This window comes from Taudactylus pleione, unplaced genomic scaffold (assembly GCF_031769625.1).
Source record: "Taudactylus pleione unplaced genomic scaffold, aTauple2 ptg000471l, whole genome shotgun sequence".
In the NCBI taxonomy this organism is placed as follows: Eukaryota; Metazoa; Chordata; class Amphibia; order Anura; family Myobatrachidae; genus Taudactylus; species Taudactylus pleione.
In genome coordinates this window covers 1,570,958-1,594,482 of record NW_028284873.1, presented here as the reverse complement: position 1 = coordinate 1,594,482, position 23,525 = coordinate 1,570,958, and the positions used below count along the sequence as shown (strand labels likewise).

The 23,525-nt window shown below is 41.4% G+C and overlaps 2 protein-coding genes across 5 annotated transcripts in view; one reads left to right on the top strand and one right to left on the bottom strand.

The window, feature by feature from the left end:
- BTC (betacellulin) overlaps window positions 1-23,525 on the top strand; it is a 137,935-nt gene that overhangs the window by 7,683 nt on the left and 106,727 nt on the right. The window lies entirely within an intron of this gene.
- LOC148504011 (uncharacterized) overlaps window positions 4,217-23,525 on the bottom strand; it is a 60,463-nt gene continuing 41,154 nt past the window's right edge. For 3 of the 4 annotated variants that reach the window (XM_088448899.1, XM_088448901.1, XM_088448900.1), the window contains one exon: window positions 4,217-9,234. In XM_088448899.1, coding sequence (XP_088305025.1) covers window positions 5,113-6,246 — 1,134 coding nt within the window. In that variant the 5' untranslated portion in view covers window positions 6,247-9,234 and the 3' untranslated portion in view covers window positions 4,217-5,112. Of the gene's footprint in view, window positions 9,235-20,641; window positions 20,716-23,525 lie in introns of those variants that run through there. The other variant, XR_015869928.1, reaches the window with a different exon arrangement.

The window sequence follows — 23,525 nt, the reverse complement described above, 5'->3', positions numbered from 1 at the left end:
TTTTCCACTGAAAGCACGCTCACTGTTATCATGTTCCAGACTGGCAGTCCCAGAGACTGCCTGTCCTGTGTATGATTAAGTGATGGTGCTTCCCTTAGGTAGTCACTGCGAGTGTAGCCAGTGCACGACTACAACTTCTCACTGGAGGTGGCAGATTTTATTATGGGGGTTGCAGTCCTGCAGTCCCTAGGTAAAATCTGCCACTGTATACAGGTTCAACTACAGATGGTGCTGCTTTGCTGGGTCCTGCATGCTCAGTAAGGACTCCAGTGGCCATCTTGCTAAGTGTTATTTCTAGACTTCATAGTAGGACCAGGAGATAGCTCTGGAGGTCACTTCTCTCTAACACTGTAGTAGCCAGACTGTATCTGGCTACTACAAACTAATTTTTACCTCATCCCTTGAACATTTGGTAAATTACCTGTAACCGAAACAGGGGTTATGCATTGAAACATAAAACAGTGAAAACATTTTCATTCCACATTTCCCTATGAACATGTATAGTAAATGTGACATTAGTCCATTTGTGAACATATCTGCAGTATTATCTTCAGTATAAAGGACAAAAGTATAATGTTTGCAACATCAAGCGCTCAATCCTAAAGAGTAAATTATGCTGCCTGGTAACAGGTGTGGGTTGAGGCCCAAAAACGAATTAGTGGAGAAAGTAGTGTGTGAACTGGACACTGCAAAAGGTGTCACAATGTACAGCCTAACATGCACCATAGAATCAGGCATATATATATATATATATATATATATATATATATATATATATCATAAATGTAATTTATTCTACATAAATGGTAGATATAACACACAATAAAAATGGATATTTAAATGACACACTCGGGAAGGGAAGGGTGGACATGTGCGGACAACTGTTAGATGGGGGAGTTGTAAGTAAACTTAAATTGCAAGGGGAAAAATGCATATAAAATGAGTAAGAGTTCCAAAAAATTATAAAAAATGAAGTATTAAAATGTGCAGCTGATCGGACACAGGATCCAAAAGTTGGAATTGTAGCAGTCAATGAAGCCTTAAAAGAAATGGTCCATGTCTTTAGTTAGGGTTATATGTAGCTGTGTGTAGATGAAATAAACCCAAGCTTAAGAGTATAAATTGTATTCCAATGGGTGTCATCCAGAATATAGGTGGTGACCCCCGTAACCACGGCTCTGCAGTAGCCGTGGTCCGCACAGTGCAGCTTCACTGCTATCCAGACAAGACTGGGGGTTCTTTGGGGCAAATTCAAGAGCGCCTCAGCGGCCCGGAGGAACTGGGTGCCAGCAGTGAAGGAGCCCGGCAATCGGGGGGGAGAACCCTTAGGCCGTGCTAAAACTGCTAGGAAACCCTTGTTTCCCTGTGCTGGTACGATCCGTCTGACCGTGGTCTCACCCTCACTGCCGGGGGGAATTCTCCACGACGGCTAGCGGGTGGTGCCGGCCTCAGGTCAGAGGTGCACAGGTAGATGACTTACCCCAGTCGGTGAAGCTGCTCATGCTGCCGCGGTCTGGGTTCCCTCCGTGTAACGTCTTGGAGCTCGTGGCGGCAGGTGTGCAGCGGGTAGCTTTTTCCTTTGCGGGTCCCACACGATCCAGGATGACGATGAAGTTAACAGTGGTTAGTGTCTTCAACGAGTTTCCGCCGGCTTTGGCGGCCTTTTTCAAGGTAGATAAGATGGTTACATGATGTCTGTATATACGGTGGTTAGAGACACTCCTCCAGTCTCTAATTGGTGGGTATTACATTTCCACGCCTCTTGATGTTAAAGCTGATCAGGTGCAAACAAGATTAGCTCATGTCCAGAGTGGTGTGTAGTGAGGTACAGTGAGGGGAAATTACATTAGGGGCAGGGAACAGGGACACATACGAGAAGAATCAGGATAATAATATGCATAGAGAAGCTTGTACATGTAATTACAGTTTAAAAATAACTTGTTGAAATTAAATGCATAATAGCAATTGCGCTGCATGTTAGTCGTCTTAAACTCCCAACAGGGGACATCCAGTATAATTTAGGTATATTACAATACACTTAAACTGGAGAAGGTGATGGTTGACTGTGCACCGGCCATTCCTAATGTATATGGCATAGGGTTTATAGCAGATGGTCAAATTAATAAATATGAAAAAGATTATGAACATATAGCAAACGACCTCTATTCAATATTAAATATGAATAAAAAAATGTATAAATAAATACAAAAAAATACATATTAGTATGGATAAAAATAAGTGTATGTGATGATTATAAGAAGTGTATTTATGAACGGAGAAAAAAGAAAATGATTAAAAAATAATAATAATTAAAAAATAATAATTCAAAAAAATATAATAAATAAATAATAAAAATTCCAATATTGACTATTGATCACATTGAGCATGTAGGGACCGGTTGTTATGGGAGCTGGTTGTACTGACATATAGTGGGCTGAAATTAAAGAATTATTATCGATCAGGGCAGCAGGGGTGACCAGAATTGTTAAGTAATTAGTAAAATAGATGATGTAATCTTAAACAGACTTGTTTCAATTCATAAGATGGTGTGAATTTCTAAGTCCACATTGTAGAACAATCCACCATCGGACCACGGCACCAACCTTGACTTTTAAATCAAGCACTACGGGCAATACCCACAAAATTAAGGAAATGATAACCTGCGACACCAGAGGTGTAATATACCTCCTCAATTGTCCATGCGACAAACAGTATGTCGGGAAGACCACCAGATGTTTAAGACAGAGAATAGGGGAACACAGAAGAAATATTCAGAAAGGCTTTGAGGAGCATAGTGTGTCACTACACTTCAAAAATAAACACAATCAAGATGCCTCCAAATTGAGATTTGTAGGCATTCAATTAGTTAAACCCAACTGGAGAGTAGGAGATTACAACAAAAAACTGAACAGGGAGGAAATTAAGTGGATCATGAGCCTGAAAACCTTAGTCCCTACAGGACTCAATGTGGACTTAGAAATTCAAACCATCTTATGAATTGGAACAAGTCTGCTATTTTACTAATTACTTAACAATACTGGTCACCCCTGCTGCCCTCATCGATAATAATTCTTTAATTTCAGCCCACTATATGTCTGTACAACCAGCTCCCATAACAACTGGTCCCTACATACTCAATGTGATCAATACTCAATATTGGAATTTTTACTATTTATTTTTTATATTTTTTTGAATTATTATTTTTTAATTATTATTATTTTTTAATCATTTTTAATCATTTTTCTTTTCTTTTTTCTCCGTTCATAAATACACTTCTTATAATCATTGCATACACTTATTTTTAGCCATACTAATATGTATTTTTTTGTATTTATTTATAAAAAATTTTATTCATATTTAATATTGAATAGAGGTCGTTGTTTGCTATCTGTTCATAATCTTTTTCATATTTATTAATTTGACCATCTGCTATAAACCCTATGCCATATACATTAGGAATGGCCGGTGCACAGTGAACCATAACCTTTTCCAGTTTAAAACCAGATAATAGCAATCGGCGCTCATAGGGGGAAGACAAGATGTTGAACCACTAGCTGCTCTTTCAGGAAATATCCCAAAAATTCCTTTAACAAATAAACAAAAAAGAAAAAGCACTCTGTGGTGTTGGAGTCTAATGTTTGAGTGTCAATTGGAAAGTGTAATGGAATAGTATGGTTAACAATTGTAGTGATATGTAATGAGTTTTAAGTATACGCTGGTGGGCGAAAACTTTAGACTGGGTGTTCGGGACCAAAGTCCTTGATTGGGGATAGTCTGATCATGAAGTGAAACTTCCTGGTGCCATGATTGTCCCAAAAAAAGTTATATATAGCTATAATGCAATCTTTTTACCAACTGGTGGGCAAAAACTTGGGGCTGGATGTTCAGGGCGAATAAGCCCCAGATGATATAATGCCCAAATGGACAGGATTCCAGAACTGCTAGAAAGAGGTGGGTCGCAGCTCCCGAGGTCAAAAACTGTAGGCAGGGTATTCACATAACGTAGTAAATATTGAACCAGGTAGGCAATAACTGTGGGCAGGTGGTTGGAATATGCAGCCGTAACCAAATTAGTTGTAAACGTGGCTTGCTTCTCCTCCACTTCTCTCACCACCTCAGGAGAGGAACGTATTGTCAGAGTGACAGGTACACCATAATGCAGTTACTTTAGGCAGGATTAATCACTTACCTGACCATGAAGTCTGCTGGTCCTGTATCAGTCTATGTCCGCAATCTCTGTATATGGGTGTGAGTGGGGAGGCTATGGTGCCAAATGATAACTAGGTAACAATTAATATGACAACTGTTTATTCAACAGTATAATTACAAAAAGAACAGAAATACCCATCAAACAGGGATTAGATTTAAAATTAATCAGATAGTGTCAGAATGACCCAACGCGTTTCATCTCATCATGAGACTTTGTCAAGGGCAATTGATGTTTGTAGTGTTCAAACCATCTTTTATAGACATACTCCTCATTCGTTATTCTCCACGTGTTACAGCGCCACACTTCCGGGTGTTTACTTCCGGGTTGCGTGCACCCTGTATGTGCAAGGGGATCTGGGTACATTGTGTCTCCTAGCGTCCGCCCTCCCTGTCAGATGACTATGCACCCAGGAGGCCTTAGTGTGGTTGCGCCACCGCCCTCCGTTTACACAGAGCTAGAGTAGCCGGAGCCTGTTTCCTTATATGTCCTCACTCCTGGCGGCGGCCATTTTGGGTTAGATGTTCGTGACTATTGTTCACTCGTTGAATCGAGTGAACTGCTAAAATTGTCCCTAATGACATCTTGAATTAATGGATTAAATGTGATTTAAGACATATGACTTATGTATTGATTATTTATCATAAAATGTCCCGATATTAAGTACAAAAAAATAATAAATAAATAAATACAAATTGTCAAATACTATAAATATAAATATAAAGTTCAAACAACTAGGGATATCACAAAATTCCATTATTGTGTGATTGACAAATCGGGGATACGTCCGATATAAATATTGATATTTCTACTGTATATCCAAAAGGAAATATCCAAAAGGAAATATATTAATCCATTATTAGATGGATATCACTTGTCTTAATGATATCAATAATTATGTTAATTTAAGGATCTAAATTAAGTCCTTCAGGATATAGGGTTTGTAGATCGTAAATCCATCTGCTCTCTCTCCGATTTATAACATCTAATTTGTTGCCTCCCCTCCAGTTATAGACAACCTTATCGAACCCTGTGAATTTCAAACCTTTGGTGTTACAGCTGTATGCCAGCTTGAAATGCTCTGACATACTGTGGTTTTCTAGTCCCTTATGTATATTTCTACAGTGTTCGTAAATTCTTAACTTAAGGGTTCTTGTCGTGCGTCCCACATATTGAAGCCCACACGGGCATTCAAGTATATATATTAAATTGTCACTATCACATGAAAGTGTGCCTTTGATCCTATATTCCTTATTGGTTTGATTCGATTTGATGACAGTTGTGGTTCTTGTATTAGTGTACCCCAACAATTTACAATTAGAGCATCTCCCACAATGGTAGAAACCTTCCCCAACATTATACCCATCAATTGTCTTCTGTCTTGTGTTTTTGGTGTTGGCATTCTCTTTGAGATGGTTATGTACTATTTTCTGTTTTATGTCTGGAGCTTTACGGAACACCACGTTTGGTTTATCTTGTATTACAGTTTTTAAAGTGTTGTCCAGACTCAGAATGTGCCAATGTTTTTTAAGTATACTCTGCACTTTACTGGAGGCACCTGAATAATTGGTCACGAAATAAACTTTTTCATGTTTTCCAGTCAATGCTGGTAATTCTTTCTTAGAATGTTCTAATATTGTATCTCTAGATCTGCTTTCTAATTCTTTATAGGCTCCTTCTACTATTTTCAAATTATAATTCTTCTCTTTAAATTTTAGTTTTAAATCTGATCCTTGTGCAGTGTAGTCACCCAGTGTAGTGCAGTTTCGTCTTAAGCGTGTGAATTGACCCTTGGGTATCCCTTGTATCCAACTCGGATGGTGGTTGCTTTGTGCAAGGATGTAGCTATTGACGTCTACTTCCTTATGATGAGTCTTTGTGTGAAGTCTATTGTCATGGATGAAAATTTCCAGATCCAAAAAGACAATATTTGTCTTACTGTATGTAGAGGTAAACTTAAGGTTGCAGTTGTTCTCATTAATATAAGAGAAATGTGAGCAAAGATGGTTCATAGCCTCTCCAAATACACAACACGTCATCTATATAGCGTCGCCAGAGGACCAAATTCACGCCGAGCCCCGCTTTGGACCAGATCTTGTTGTCCTCCCATTGACTCATGAATAGGTTAGCGTAACTCGGCGCAAACTTGGTCCCCATCGCTGTTCCTCTACACTGTAAATAGAAATCACCCCCGAACCACATGTAATTGTGTGTTAAAATGTATTGTATGCCGTGGAGTATGAAATTTCGCTGTTCCTCATCCATATCTGTATCTTGGTCGAGAAAGTACTTTACACTATCCAAACCTTGGTTATGGTCGATTACAGTATATAGTGATGTCACATCACTTGTTATCAGCCAGAAATCGTCTTTCCATTCTATATCTCTTATTGTTCGGAGTACCTCGGTCGTATCACGAATATATGATGGTTGTTTTTGCACATAACTCTGTAGGAAACTATCAATATACTGTGAGAGGGGGGAAGTAATGGAGTTAATTCCAGATGTAATCGGTCTTCCTGGGGGATGGGTGGTATTCTTGTGGATTTTGGGGAGGTAATAAAAGACAGGTATTACCGGGTTTGATGGGGTTAGGAAATTGTATTCTTGCTTATTAAGGATCCCTATGTTTTTACCTGTATCCAAGAGTGTCTGTAATTCTTTTTGAAATGTGCTGGTTGGATCTTCCCTTAATTTTTTTATACGTTGTGGTGTCATTAAGGATACGTAGGGCCTCTGTCTCATAATCACACCTATTGAGGATCACAATCCCCCCCCCTTTATCTGCGGGTTTGACCACAATCTCCTTGTACCTCTCCAGTGATCTGAGGGCCTCCCACTCTTTTTTGGTTAAGTTTGGTCTAATGGAACCAATTTTGGGATCTCATTTTTTAATGTCATCAAGAACTGCTTTCTCAAATGTTTGAATGAAACATCCTTTCAAGTGTGTAGGGTTAAATGTCGATGCTGGTCTTAAACCACTATGTTTAAATCTGTCCATCTCTGCTTCTGGATCGATATGCCTGCCTGTATTGTTACCCAAAAAATATTTCTTGAGGCTCAATTTTCTCGTGAAATTTTTGACATCCAAATAAGTATGGAATCTGTCCAATTTGTTGGTGGGAGCAAATTTTAAACCCTTATTCAAAAGGGTGATTTGTGGTCCTATCAGAGTACATTTACTGAGGTTGAATATACCGATGGGTTTTTCCTCTAGGCATGCTCGATTTTTTCTAACTTGCTTTTTTTCCCCTCCCCGGCATCCCCTTCTAGTACTTCTAATTTTCTTTTCATGGTTATCTGTGTGTTTCCCAATTCTAAAAAAGAGTCCCCCCATTTTGTTGTCTTGGGAGAGGTCGAGGTCAAGAGTGTACCAGGGACAACCTCAATCTGTGTTTGGCGATTGGGATGGACTGTATGTATGGTAGATCTCTTTGTGGTATCTATCAAATCCTGCCAGCCTCTCTCAAAAGATTGTCGGGCTAAAGTGGACATATGCTCTTGTGCTTCCTCTACATCCTCTATAGAATGAACTGAGAAACTGATGTTGGTAGTGTCACTGTCTTCAGTCAATGATTGACTGTAGACCGATAATTCTAAAAGATTGATATCATTAACCTGTGGTACTGCAACTGTATGTACTCTTGTCATAAATTCTTGATATGTCAGATTAAGTTTTTTGTATAGTGGGGTGTGAGTACCAATTCTCCAACTGTCACTCTGTACTTTATTGCAATCTTCTATATTTGACCTAATATTTGTGGTGTTTTTATTGTTTTTAGGAGTCAAGGTAATATTTTTGGTGTATTGCGTACACACTGTTTTGTTACTGTGGGATTGTGTGGTCTGTTTATTAACCTTGTGTTTCTTATTACCAATTCCGAATGTCTCTTAATATTTTGGATCTTTTTATGTCGATAACTTTTTGTTCTTCCCTGTCCAGTCTGGTCTTAATGAGTTTTTCTAAATTGGCATACTCTAAATCATGTTTAAATGGTTCTAACTCCCCATCCAGCTGTATGATACGTTCTCCCAAATTGGCTAATTCAGAGGTCCTTTCCTTAATGATCAATCTCATTAGGCTAAATGAGCATTCTCGGAAGATCCCTTCTATTCTTTCATAAAAGGTGTATTGTCTGTGCTGTGTGTCGATGTTTTTTGTATAATTAAACCTTTTAATGTTAATGTTTTGATATCCCACCAAGCTCTGGTTTCTTTGTCTAGAGTTTTCTCCAGATCAGTGAATGTTTTATAGAAAACATGTGTGTCTGGTGTTAACGGTATTCCTGTTTCTAAATTACCAAACAATGAGTGAGCCCTATCCTGTCTAGTTGATCTTTAGTCTAATAACCCCATTAATGTATGTCCCTCTCTAGTGCTGCCAAGTTCAGGATAAATAAACCAGAAATCAAAACCAGATAATAGCAGTTGGCGCTCATAGGGGGAAGACAAGATGTTGAACCACTAGCTGCTCTTTCAGGAAATATCCCAAAATTCCTTTAACAAATAAACAAAAAAGAAAAAGCGCTCTGTGGTGTTGGAGTCTAATGTTTGAGTGTCAATTGGAAAGTGTAATGGAATAGTATGGTTAACAATTGTAGTGATATGTAATGAGTTTTAAGTATACGCTGGTGGGCGAAAACTTTAGGCTGGGTGTTCGGGACCAAAGTCCTTGATTGGGGATAGTCTGATCATGAAGTGAAACTTCCTGGTGCCATGATTGTCCCAAAAAAAGTTATATATAGCTATATTGCAATCTTTTTACCAACTGGTGGGCAAAAACTTGGGGCTGGATGTTCAGGGCGAATAAGCCCCAGATGATATAATGCCCAAATGGACAGGATTCCAGAACTGCTAGAAAGAGGTGGGTCGCAGCTCCCGAGGGCAAAAACTGTAGGCAGGGTATTCACATAACGTAGTAAATATTGAACCAGGTAGGCAATAACTGTGGGCAGGTGGTTGGAATATGCAGCCGTAACCAAATTAGTTGTAAACGTGGCTTGCTTCTCCTCCACTTCTCTCACCACCTCAGGAGAGGAACGTATTGTCAGAGTGACAGGTACACAATAATGCAGTTACTTTAGGCAGGATTAATCACTTACCTAACCATGAAGTCTGCTGGTCCTGTATCAGTCTGTGTCCGCAATCTCTGTAGATGGGTGTGAGTGGGGAGGCTATGGTGTCAAATGATAACTAGGTAACAATTAATATGACAACTGTTTATTCAACAGTATAGTAACAAAAAGAACAGAAATACCCATCAAACAGGGATTAGATTTAAAATTAATCAGATAGTGTCAGAATGACCCAACGCGTTTCATCTCATCATGAGACTTTGTCAAGGGCAATTGATGTTTGTAGTGTTCAAACCATCTTTTATAGACATACTCCTCATTCGTTATTCTCCACGTGTTACAGCGCCACACTTCCGGGTGTTTACTTCCGTGTTGCGTGCACCCTGTATGTGCAAGGGGATCTGGGTACATTGTGTCTCCTAGCGTCCGCCCTCCCTATCAGATGACTATGCACCCAGGAGGCCTTAGTGTGGTTGCGTCACCACCCTCCGTTTACACAGAGCTATAGTAGCCGTAGCCTGTTTCCTTATATGTCCTCACTCCTGGCGGGGCCATTTTGGGTTAGATGTTCGTGACTATTGTTCACTCGTTGATTCGAGTGAACTGCTAAAATTGTCCCTAATGACATCTTGAATGTTTAAGTGTATTGTAATATACCTAGATTATACTGGATGTCCCCTGTTGGGAGATTAAGACGACTAACATGCAGTGCAATTGCTATTATGCATTTAGTTTCAACAAGTTATTTTTAAACTGTAATTACATGTACAAGCTTCTCTATGCATATTATTATCTTGATTCTTCTCGTATGTGTCCCTGTTCCCTGCCCCTAATGTAATTTCCCCTCACTTTACCTCGCTACACACCATTCTGGACATGAGCTAATCTTGTTTGCACCTGATCAGCTTTAACAACAAGAGGCGTGGAAATTTAATACCCACCAATTAGAGGCTGGAGGAGTGTCTCTAATCACCGTATATACAGACATCATGTGACCATCTTATCTACCTTGAAAAAGGCCGCCAAAGCCAGCCGAAACGCGTTGGAGACACTAACCACTGTTAACTTTTGTCATCCTGGATCGTGTGGGACCCGCAAAGGAAAAAGCTACCCGCTGCACACCTGCCGCCACGAGCTCCAAGACGTTACACGGAAGGAACCCAGACCACGGCAGCCTGAGCAGCTTCACCGGCCGGGTTAAGTCATCTACCTGTGCACCTCTGACCTGAGGCCGGCACCACCCGCTAGCCATCACGGAGAATTTCCCCGACCCCGGCAGTGAGGGTGAGGCCGCAGTCAGACGGATCGTACCAGCACGGGGAAACAAGGGTTTGCTAGCAGTTTCAGCACGGCCTAAGGGTTCTCCCCCCCCCCGTTTGCCGGGCTCCTTCACTGTTGGCACCCGGTTCCTCCGGGCCGGTGAGACGCTCTTGAATTTGCCCCAGGGAACCCCCAGTCTTGTCTGGATAGCAGTGAAGCTGTACCGTGCGGACCACGGCTACTGCAGAGCCATGGTTACGGGGCTCACTACCTATATTCTGGATGACACCCATTGGAATACAATTTATACTCTTAAGCTTGGGTTTATTTCATCTACACACAGCTACATATAACCCTAACTAAAGACATGGACCATTTCTTTTAAGGCTTCAATGACTGTTACAATTTCAACTTTTGGATCCTGTGTCCAGGCAGAAAAATTTACTCTTTAGGATTGAGCGCTTGCTGTTGCAAACATTATACGTTTGTCCTTTATACTGTCTATTTCCAGGTTGAGTGGTGAACCTGACAGTAAGCTGCTCCCATTTATACCCTCACGATTGGTTTTTGGAGCGCATTGCCTATCTTTGTATTTGTTAGTATTATCTTTACTTGCTACAAAGGTAACACTGAGGGGGGAATTCAATTAAACATGGGATATGCCCCGCAGCTAATTCTTAGCGCCGCATTGGCAAATGCCATTCAATTAAATGGGTTTTCCCCGCACATTAAATCACAGAGGGGGACTTTTCTCGTTGACTTTTCTTCGCAGCATCTGAAGCTGTGAGGAAAAAGGCACCTCTGTGGTTTAACATGCTGGCTAAATTGGCCTTCATGGGTAATTAGCTATGAGGCAAACTCTGCTGCGATTTAGATTACCCCCTAATAGCTCCAATCTCTACTAGCTCATGGATAAAGTGGTGACTAAGGGCCTGATTCAGAGCCGGACGCTATTTGCACTCGCTCGTCCAGAAAAAGGGGGTGGCTATTCAAATGAACCGTTCGCTCTTTGCGGTCTGTTGACGCCTCTATGTCTGAACGAGCGAACAAAACATGCGAACGTAATTTTGAAAAAAATGCCCCCTGGCCGCATGCATCATACGTCATCTCCGCTATTTATTAGATTAATCGAGTACATCGGACGGCGTATGGACTGCTCGCTATTCTTGTGGTTGGTTTTTCCTACCACAATCATGCGAGCAGTTCTAACTATAAAACAACCAAGTGATGTGATCGATGACGCTGCTTTAGTAATTATGCACACCCTTAAAATGCCGTTTTGACCTTTAGGCACGCCTGCGTTCTGATCTCCACTCCCCGTTTTCAAGCACCTTCCCCTGTTACCACCCACAAACTCCTCATTCTGTCACTCAAAAGAGCAGGCATTCGCTATTTAGCGAGCACACGATTTTCAGCCGCACTGACTGGTTCGCGCATGCGTATTAAAATCCGTACGCATGCGCAGTTGTGCGAACATCGGTCAGAACGAACGAGTGGCCGCTTACGAGCGGCTCTGAATCAGGCCCTAATAGCAATGTACTTGGACCATATTTGCCTACATTTCAAAAAGCATTTCAGCACGGGGCTTCATGTAAAAGTGGCGGAGCCTCTGGAAAATAAGCGGAGTCTCGCAGCACTCCCATTTATGTCACGTGGGGGCATGCCCAGCACTCTGAGCAGCCCCCAGGCTCTCCCTACACTAATGAACAGATGGCGTGCGCATGCGCACGCCATCTGTTCTTCTTCTGCATACCTTCTGCTCTGCTATGTGGAGCAGCGGTTTGTGCTCCCCCCAACTTCCCCCCCACTGTGGGACACTGCGGTCTGCGGACAGCGGGACAGTCCCAGAAAAACGGGACTGTCCGCCTGAATGTTGGGAGGTGTGATTTCAGGGAGATTTTGAAATCAATACCTATGAGCGTGGTGGCAAATTGGGCGTGTATTACATCTGAGAGGCGTGCCATAAAATTGATTTACATGTAGTCATTTTTGCTTTATTGATATTCTGTTATCTTGTTTATTTGTTTTTGTTAATGATCTCTGATTGGAAGAGCCCATCACATGCTCCTCAGACCCATGCAGATCAGCAACAGTAGCCTCATGAGAGTGATTCAATTTCACAGTGAGTGAGAACAGAACAGCAACCAGTAACTGTTTATATGGATGGGGGGGCAGTTATGGTGATTGGGGCTGCTATAATCATCCTGAAGTAGTTAATGATTTTTTAGGTAGGATTTTTTTTAGAAAATATGGCGTTCAGTACTATGTGTTATATGGTGGTCATTCACATGCTCTCTGTATTATATGGGCCAGTTGGCTGCAATTAACATGCTCTCTGTATTATATGCTCACATGCTTTCAGTATTATATGGGCCAGTTGGCAGCCATTCACATGCTCTTTGTATTATATGGCGGTCATTCACAAGTGCTCATTCATGCTTCCTGGATTATATGGTGGTCATTCACATGCTCTCTATATTATATGGGCCAATTGGCAGCCATTCACATGCTCTCTGTATTATATGCTCACATGTTTTCAGTATTATATGAGCCAGTTGGCAGCCATTCACATGCTGTCTGTATTATATGGCGTTCAGTGCTCTCTGTAATATATGACAGTCATTCACATGCTCTCTGTATTATATGGCGGTCATTCACGTGCTATGTTTTAGATTGTGGTTATTCACATGCTCTTTGTAATATATATGGCGGTCTTTAACATGCTTTCTGTATTATAATAATAAATAATAAAAAAATTAAAATAAATTATAATGGTGGTCTCAAATGGTCTCTGAAGTGTGTGGCAGCCACAAAAATGTTCTCTGTAGTGTATGGTGGTCACAAAATGGGAACGGGCCGGTGCATACTCAGAATCGTATGTAACTTAGTCCTATCTCCACCTGCAACTGGGTGGGTGTAACTGGGTGGCAATGGGATAGGTTTGCTATGAAGTGCTGATGGCAGGCACTGATGATTGAAAATGTTACCTATCAACGCTTATCGATAAGTAAATATGTTACTTTATGGATTACTTTGCTTTTTTAAATTTTTTTGGGGTTTCTGTAGCGGGAGGTAGTTTTTTTTTTTTCTTTTTTCAGATACCAGATTTTAACTCATTCCTTTTTGAACTTGCATACAGCGAGTGCATGGACACACGAATATATAGTATAACCTGTGCTGCATTCGAAACTCATTGGTTTACAAATAACTGTTTCTACTAGATCCGCAACACTGTATCAAATCAAACTGTGATTTTAAACCTAGTGATTTTTTATGTCTGTGACCACTTCATGCTAAAACAATTTAATTATAATTGTGCTTTTTCTTCTATTTGAATATAAAGTATTATTTTTTCCATCTGGTGTTATGTGAGATTTTATGCATATAAAGCCATTACTAAGCGCAGTATAAATTTTTCCCTGGTTGATGTTATATCTCTAATGAAGTCTGGCACTTGACTTCCTACATTTGCTGCTAGTTTGTGTATGTGCCAATCTTATGTAAGGTCTTAAAGCCCTGGGAGCTGGGTAGAGGTTCTACCACCTGCTTTGTTAATTGTGTAAACACACAAAAGGGAAACATAGGCCCTCATTCAGAGCCGTACGCTCTGAGCAGAGCGCACGCTCTGAATGAGGTCCACCCTCCATAATTATGGAGCGTCCTCCTGGACGCTCGTATAGCTGTGGGTCACCACCCACAGCCTATACGAGCGTGCAGTTTGATGGCCGCGATGGTCTTGACCATCGCGACCATCGCCACTGCGAGCCGGAGCCTGCGGTTGAGTTTTTCAACCTCAAGGCCCTGAGTGATTTTGGCTCTATCAGAGCCAAAATCACTCCCACTGACATCACTAGTGATGTCAGTGGGCCGGCTTCTGACGGTAGGCGTTCCCTTGGGAACGCCCCCATCAGGGAGGCACGCCCCCGGCACGCCCACCAAAGGGGGCGTGCTGTCAATCAACATTGACAGCACGCAGCCTTTGATCAGACACAACGAGCGAAGGAAAGTCCTTCGCTCGTCGCGTCTGGCGCATGCGCACGACGGAGCTCCCGCATCGACCCACTTGCGAGCTGACAGCCGCTTGCGAGTGGGCCTGAATCAGGCCCATAATCTGATGTTTCCTCTTAGTTAAATTGATATTAGGCTAAATAAGGCAGAATAAAAAAAAATCAAACTTTAAATAAAGGGATTGATCCCAAAGTGTAAGCTGGTTGTACAATTCTAGTGTCGTGTACGCATGCAGAATTGCAGGTTTGTACTTTATGGGCCTATATTAGAGATGCATGCAAATGTCTGCACTTGCAATGAATTTCATGATTTTTAGGAACTGTGCAAGCATTAGATCCTGCAAATGCCAACTTTGACCAACTACGGACGATTGAGAGTGGTACACAATTCTTCCACGACCTCACTTAAGGCTTAGGGGGGTATTCAATTAGGTGCGAAAAGTCCCAGAGTTTTCTCATGCTGGAGTTTCCACCATCATCGCTGGTTTTGCATGTGGAAAAGTATCGCGCTCGTCCCCGCTTATCCCCATATTCAATTCGAAATCGGCGAAAACGCAACCCGGCAAAATCGGACCTGGCGAAAAGTCCTGTCAGATTTGGGGAAATCAGCCTGACACCCCCCAAAAGATGCACTGACATTGGGGTTCACTATAGATACCCCCTAATAGTCCTGCTGAAGGTATTTGGGGTACTTAAATGCTCTCAATAGCTGGTAATTAGCGTCTTTGCAGAAGTGGTGAAGAATAGCATTTAGCAGTTTATCAGAAAATAAGTAGTCCCAGCAAATTTGGGGTACATGAAAATAGGTGCTAGCATATTTTGTAGTTGCTAAAGTGAAGTTTTAAAAACCTAAAAAATCCACCTGCCACAAACACCTGCAATCTTAAAAACACCTGGGGGATAATTGGGGCCCCCCTGGTGTCTATTTCGCTAGTTTTTAAGTTTGCCCCCAAATTTGTACTTTTTTGCCCCCTTTTTCAAAGTCATTTTTGGGGTGTTAAGTATTTTTTAAACACAGTTTACCTTTGAGGGACTGTCCCAAGGGTGCTGGGTGATTCCCTCACGTTTGCACCCCAAAACCCCAATTCTGCACTTTTTTCCAACAGGTTTCATAGGTGGATCTTTTTCTCATATTCCAATGCATTGACTTTCCGCACCAGCGAAAAGTCTTTGGAATTGAATATGGGGATAAGTTATCGCCTGGTGAAATGGCGTCACCGGCGAAACTTTTCCGCAGAAACTGACTTTTTGAATACCCCCTTATGTGAGTTAACTGGGCTGCATATAGGATAAGTTTGTCACAGACGTGTCGACGGAATTGCTTTTCAGAGATAGAGATGTGTCCTCATACATCTAGCCTCCTTGCGCGTTAAACATCCCTTCTGGTCGCGTCATGCCATGGCATAACTCTGTAGCGCAGAGCATCTTTTCGTGCGAGTTTGTACCTTGAAATGCGTCTTATTTGCACAGTGAAGCGTTTCGCATGCAGATACACTCGCATATCATTTTAGAAGCTGCTTGTGTGTCCTATTCGCATCGCTGTGCAAATAAGACGCATTTGGTAAAAAGTCTCATGAAAAGACGCTCGGCGGTACTAAGTCACATGAAGCTCCCACGTTATGTGTAGCACACGGAGGATACTGTATATACAGCAGAACTTGGACGTCTCTTGCACCTAATATAGGGCTAGTGATGGTGGCTTCTTTCGCAAGTTGATGGATGTTGGAGATCTGGTCACATAGATTCGGTCAACTATGAATACAGGTGAAATTCGCATTTATTTCTGGGTACACAATGCAGCCGAATTGCATGCTGTTCAGAATCAGGCCTTAGGTGGGGAATAAATAACCATTAAAGTTTTACTTCTCTCTATACACACACAAACATGCACTACCTATACATTATACTTCACATAAAAGGTCACTAGACAGTGGGGTAGATGTATGAAGCAGTGAAAAGAGTGGAGAAGTGTGCCAGTGGAGAAGTTACCCATTGCAAATAGCTCCTACCTATTATTTTATCGAATGTACTTGGTAAATGAAATCTCAAAGCTGATATGTTGCCATGGGCAAAGCTGATATGTTGTCATGGGCAAAGCTGATATGTTGCCATGGACAAGGTTACTAAATGTTAACCTGCGGTTCTCACCATTGAAGTCAATGGTGCGAGCCGTTCATTGACTGACTAAGAGAGTTGGAGGCTGACCTCTCTCAGCCAATGCCGCGGCTGAGGCCGTCATTCGGGAGGTACCATCCATAAAGGACAGTACTGAGTTCGTGGGCCGGGTCTTTTCGATTATTTATTTTCAGAAGACCGAGGATACCTACATAGAGAAGAGGACCAGTCCAGGTATTGTAGGTGAGTATGTGTGAGTGTGTATGTGTGTAATAAATTTATACTGTCACGGTTTGTGTCTTGAAATAGACTAATAGAGGTACCAAATTCGATTTCAGTTGATTCAAGAGATTCATAAAAATGAATCCCAAATAGAACTTTAGTAAATTTACCCCCAGGTGCTGAAATTTTTAGTTATTGTCTCTAGTAGCTAGATAGTTACCAACTCATTTAGAAAAACAGTGAAATACCTATTTGTAATTGTAGTGATGAATACAATGAATGGAAGTTAAAATAAAATACATATAGGTAGTGCCTTTACTTATACTAAATATTTTATCACCTAGTAACTTTATCTTTTTATAGAAAAAAAACACTGCATATAATGCGTATGATGCCCAACAATATATTTAGGTCAAACTTTCATCATCATTCTCCTCATTTTTAGATTTGAGTTCCAAGTTAGCAGTTTCAATTTAAAAATGATAGTCTATTATTAGCCTATGTGAGGCTTGGGAAGGGCATATTCACACACATAGGAATGCACCTGCTCTCAATACCTGTGGTTACAGGAACACCCTTGCACTTTAAATTTAGTTTGCCAACCTGAACTATTTATAGTTCTATTTATGCTGCTATGTTTTTTTTATTTTTTTATTTATTTATGGAAGCAAAACACCACAAACAAATTTATCATATTATGCTTCTATGTTTATGATGCAGAGCTACATTAATTACCTGGTAATTCATTTTAAACCTGGTTTTATTAAGCCTGTGACTTTTGACATTCTGGAAGGGGACATTCTGTATAGAATGTCATCAGTGTATCAGAAAGTACAGTACAATAACAGGCAATGTATTTTTTTTGTATGTAGTACTGTGCTGCACTACAAGGAAGCAGTCACTTCATGTGCTTATTTATATGGTATTCGAACAATGCATGGGTCTGATGATTTTGTAAACATCATGTATCGCTTTAACATGCTGTACAGTATCTCCACCTTTACGTGTCATCTCTTCCAATTAATTGGTAACTGTTCTCCGGAACTTCTGTTGCAATTAAAATAGATCCAAGGATACAAAATATCTTTAGTATAGCATCTACCCAGAATCAACGGTAATTGTTCTTTGGGACTTTTGCTGCAATTAACACTAGATCCAAGGATACATTATAACTACACCTTGTTATCTATTTAGAACTAAGGGATTGTGTATCAATATATATTAGGATTTATATTTTATCAAGAGAATATAAAAAATAAATAAATATAAATCTATATATATATTTGTGTTTAGACATATGTGTATAAATGCATGCTTTAATTTTATATGTATGCAAATTGATTTTTATCTGATATTAAATAGATCATTATTGAGTTTAACCAGGGCTGCATTGTGTTATTAATGTTTCCATTTAGTTGGATACATTTTTGATGTTAGATATTGTGTGACTCTTGTGGGGCAGCAAATCCCCTAAAATTACATGCTGCAGGTGCATTTAATTATTGATTAAATTTGGTTGTCCAGCGCTGACCCTTTCCTTTTTAATTATGTCATCACTTCCAGGCATTGCTATTCCTCCCAGTGTAACCTACAGTGCATCCGAAAAGTATTCACAGCACTTCACTTTTTCCACATTTTGTTATGTTACAGCCTTATTCCAAAATGGAATAAATTCATTTTTAACCTCAAAATTCTACACACAATACCCCATAAAGACAACGTGTAAAAAGTTTTATTTTTGCTAATTTAATAAAAAAAACAAAAACAAAACAATCACATGTACATAAGTATTCACAGCCTTTGCCACAAAGCTCAAAATTGAGCTCTGGTGCATCCTGTTTCCACTGATCATCCTTGAGATGTTCCTACAGCTTAATTGGAGTCCACCAGTGGTAAATTCAGTTGATTGGACATGATTTTGAAAGGCATACACCTGTCTATATAAGGTCCCACACTTGACAGTGCATGTCAGAGCACAAACCAAGCATGAAGTCCAAGGAATTGTCTGTAGACCTCCGAGACAGAATTGTCTCGAGGCACAAATCTGGGGAAGGGTACAGAAAAATATCTGCTGCTTTGAAGGTCCCAATGAGCACAGTGGCCTCCATCATCCGTAAATAGAAGAAGTTCGGAACCACCAGGACTCTTCCTAGAGTTGGCTGGCCATCTAAACTGAGCGATCGGGGGAGAAGGGCCCTAGTCAGGGAGGTGACCAAGAACCAGATGGTCACTCTGTCAGAGCTACAGCATTCCTCTGTGGTGAGAGGAGAACCTTCCAGAAGGACAACCATCTCTGCAGCAATCCACCAATCAAACCTGTATGGTAGAGTGGCCAAACGGAAGCCACTCCTTAGTAAAAAGCACATGGCAGCCCACCTGGAGTTTGCCAAAATGCAAATGAAGCACTCTCAGACCTTGAGAAACAAAAGTCTCTGGTCTGATGAGACAAAGATTGAAATGCCAGGTGTTATGTTTGGAGGAAACCAGGCACCGCTCATCACCTGGCCAATATCATCCCTACAGTGAAGCATGGTGGTGGCAGCATCATGCTGTGGGGATGTTTTTCAGCGGCAGGAACTGGGAGACTAGTCAGGATAGCGGGAAAGATGAATGCAGCAATGTATAGAGACATCCTGGATGAAAACCTGCTCCAGAGTGCTCTTGACCTCAGACTGGGGTGACTGTTCATCTTTCCGCAGGACAACGACCCTAAGCACAGGAGTGGCTTTAGGACAACTCTGTGAATGTCCTTGAGTGGCCCAGCCAGAGCCCAGACTTGAATCTGATTGAACATCTCTGGAGAGATCTGAAAATGGCTGTGCACAGACACTTCCCATCCAACCTGATGGAGCTTGAGAGGTGCTGCAAAGAGGAATGGGCGAAACTGCCCAAAGATAGGTGTGCCAAGCTTGTGGCATCATATTCAAAAAGACTTGAGGCTGTAATTGCTGCCAAAGGTGCATCAACAAAGTTTTGAGCAAAAGCTGTGAATATTTATGTACATGTGATTTCTTTTGTTTTTTTTAATTAAATTTGCAAAAATCTCAAAGTAACTTTTTACACGTTGTCATTATGGGATATTGTGCATAGAATTTTGAGGACAAAAACGAATGTATTCAATTTTGGAATAAGGCTGTAACATAACAAAATGTGGAAAAAGTGAAGTGCTGTGAATAGTTTCCGGAAGCACTGTATGCAGTGTGCCCAAGAAGGCCGCCTCGCCTGGTGCATTTTGTGAGTAGGATGAATAATCATTGGAATTCATGACCCAAAATGGCTGCCTCACTTCTGCATTAGGTTCATGGATTCTGTATTTCTTAAAATCTAACTCTGTATTATGGGCCTAATTCAGAGATGTACGTTAATGCTGCGAATTTGTACGGAGCGGTTGTGTAAAAATATGTAAATGTCACAGCCGCCAGGTTTTGTATTGAGACGCTCTCCTGTGACTTTGCAAATCCAAGTGACAGTGTACAAAGATGCCGCTCAGTCATAGATCAGTTTATTATCGGACCTCTGAGTAATCCTATAGTCATGCAGAATGGCAATGGTTCCTGAGGCGCTGGAGCTATTTATACTGCGTATAGGATCGCAGGCAGAGACACACCTTGAAAAATGGTCATGACAAGCCTGCATTTGGGTCGCCATCTCCCTGTTGTCACCTATAATCGGTCCCTTCCTATCTATCACTTTGCGAATAAATCCTCTGCGTGCATAAATGAAAATTAAACTAGATGCATGCACAGATTACCCATAATCACTCAACTGCATAAAAATCAGCATTGTGTCCATCTCTGAATGAGGCTCTGTGGTCATGGTGTCTTGAGTACTATTTGAGAAAAATGCTATATAAATAAAATTATTATTATTTGTAAAGGTGCAGATACATTAAAGCCATGATCTATAGCAACCTTCCACAAAAATGTAAATTAACCACTTACTCGGCGAGGTCACATCAGATACGACCAGTCAGAAAAGCCCACTGGGCGGCTGCCGGAAGATAATCTTTCAGCGCCTCCCATTTTACAGGGATCTCCCGGCCCCTCTGCACTTCCTGATCCATATAGTGTTGTGTGCTGATCATGGCAGCACTGCTGCACACCCCACTCGGTGGCAGCAGGGAGGAGCAGTCGCCAGAGACATCCAGTGGTGCATGCCACCACTGTGTATACCTGACAGCTGCAGAGGAGCAGCTGCTGGGGGAAGTACAAATTTAGTAGCGCCTCTTCCCCCTTCTGCTGCCCCCGATCATCGATATATCAATTTTTAATCCAATATATTTGTAAAATCGATATATGTATTTATATCAACTATTTTTTTTTTTTGCCAAATGTGTTTTTTTCCATCTATGGCAGCCACGATGTCAAGGAAACATTGTCAACAACCCGGTCCGATTGTCACGGTCTGCACATGCGTAGAACTCAACCATCAATTGCTAACCATGTGTAGAACTGCACATGCGTAGAACTCAACCATCTATGGCCAGTTTTATAGTATACAGCACTGTGTTTTAAAAAAAATAATAAATACGTTTGTTTTGGATAAGTCTTTAAATAGATGTTCTTGATGTAACTTATGCTGGCCATACACGCTACAATTACCGGGGCGATCCGCCAATCCCCGATAATTGCAGCGTGTGGGGGGGCGACCGAGGGTTAAATATTGCTAGGTCGGGCATGCCTGATTGTGCAGCATGCCCGTCCGATGCGATATTTACCGGTAAACTGTCGGCCACATCGGGCAGTGTATGCCCAGCCGCGGCCGACAGACAGATATTTCCTGTGTTCCATCCTACGGAAGGAACAGGGAAATGTCTACTCCCCCAGGGGCGGAGCGCGGATGTCGGGCTGATACACTGTGAGAGAAATCTCAGTGTATGCCGGCGACATCTGCGGCTGGCAGGCTGCCAGATGAAATGTCTGACAGACATTTTAGCTGGCCGTGTATGCCCAGCATTAATCATAAAAGAACCTGACAATTTCTGAGGAGTTTTAAGAAAAATTATTAGCAGGTAAGTGGTTAACTAGTACAGGAGGTATTGGAAGGATTCCGTTTCAAAATGAATACATAATAATAAGCATTTGAGTATGATTATTCATAGATACTACAGTATTTTGTCTTGCAAGATGTGGCATTCTGGCATGGACAATAATAAATACATCCCATCCCACCCTACTGATTGTGGTTAAAAATATAGACACAAAAAGTAAAATAGACATTTAAAAAAAAAAAAAAAAAAAAAAAATAAAGCATAGAAATCCAGATGGAAGATCTACAGTGTCTAGACAGTCAATAGGTTTACCCAGATGTTCGACAGGGTCAAATGGTCAACAATTAAAGGTCTATATGGACTTAGGTCAACAGGATCCAAAGGTCGACATCAACAAAAGGTCGACACCAACTGTCGACACATAAAAGGTTGGCACCTGGTTTTTCATGATTTTAAGGGCTATGCACCTGGCAGAAGGTTAGGGTTAGGCTGTGGAAGGGGACATTTAGAGTTAGGCACTAGAGGTAAGGTTAGGGTTAGGCTCTAGGGGGCGGTTAAGGTGAGAATTAGGGTTAAAAAAAGCAAAAAAAGTGGTCAACTTTTTCAGTGTTGATCATATGTGTGTCGACCTTTTGATCAATCTTGATCATTTGACCCTGTTGACTTAAATCCATGTCACCCATTTACCAGTCAACCAATTGACCCTGTCTACCTATTGCCTGTCGAACATCTGGTGTTGACCTATTGACTGTCTATCTAGACCATAGGTTATCAAACTCGGTCCTCAGGACCCCAAACAGTGCATGTTTTCCAGGTCTCCTCACAGAATCACAAGTGAAATAATTAACTCCATCTGTGGATCTTAAAATGTGTCAGTGAGTAATGAATTCACCTGTCCCCCTGCTGGGTAAAGGCCCCCATACATCAGAAATTGATTGCAGCAATCGTGCAATTTGCAATTGATTGTGTCACAATCGATTGGAAAAAGGAAAGATTTTTATACAGAATCGATTGCAAATTGCACAATTGCTGCAATCTATTGCTGATGTATGGGGGCCTTAACCTGGAAATCGGGGACTGTTTGGGGTCCTGAGACCGAGTTTGAGAACCACTGATCTAGACACTGTAGATTTTTCGTCAAATGTAATTATGAACTCACTGCTCCTTCCAATGCCTAATGCAGGTTCCCGAACATAACTCAGGGCCTGATTCAGCATGGATTACTATTGCGATAGCGTACGCAGGTGGCCGATTGTTGTGTACTGCGCATGCACCTCAGTGCGCATGCGCGAGTTAGCATTGCGATCGCACTGTGTTCACTCATGCAGATACAAAGTAATCGCAGTTGGAGGCACGGAACATCAGCATTTGGGGGTGGTGACGGGGGAATGGTCGGAAAAACGCAGCTGTGCCTTTCCGTTTCAACGCCGTTGCATGGGCATGCAGAAATTAGCCACTGCGATAGCATACGCAGCTTGAGTGCTCACTGCCTGTGACGAGGTTAGCAATTTCTGAGTAAGGTCTTCTGACATGTTGTAATTGTGCGTGAGGGGCCGATGTTACTCGATGTTCCCGATGTATATGCAGGATTACAAGGTATTACGGATGTGCAAAAGCAGTAGTGAGCGCCTCTATTCTGGCTTTAGGCG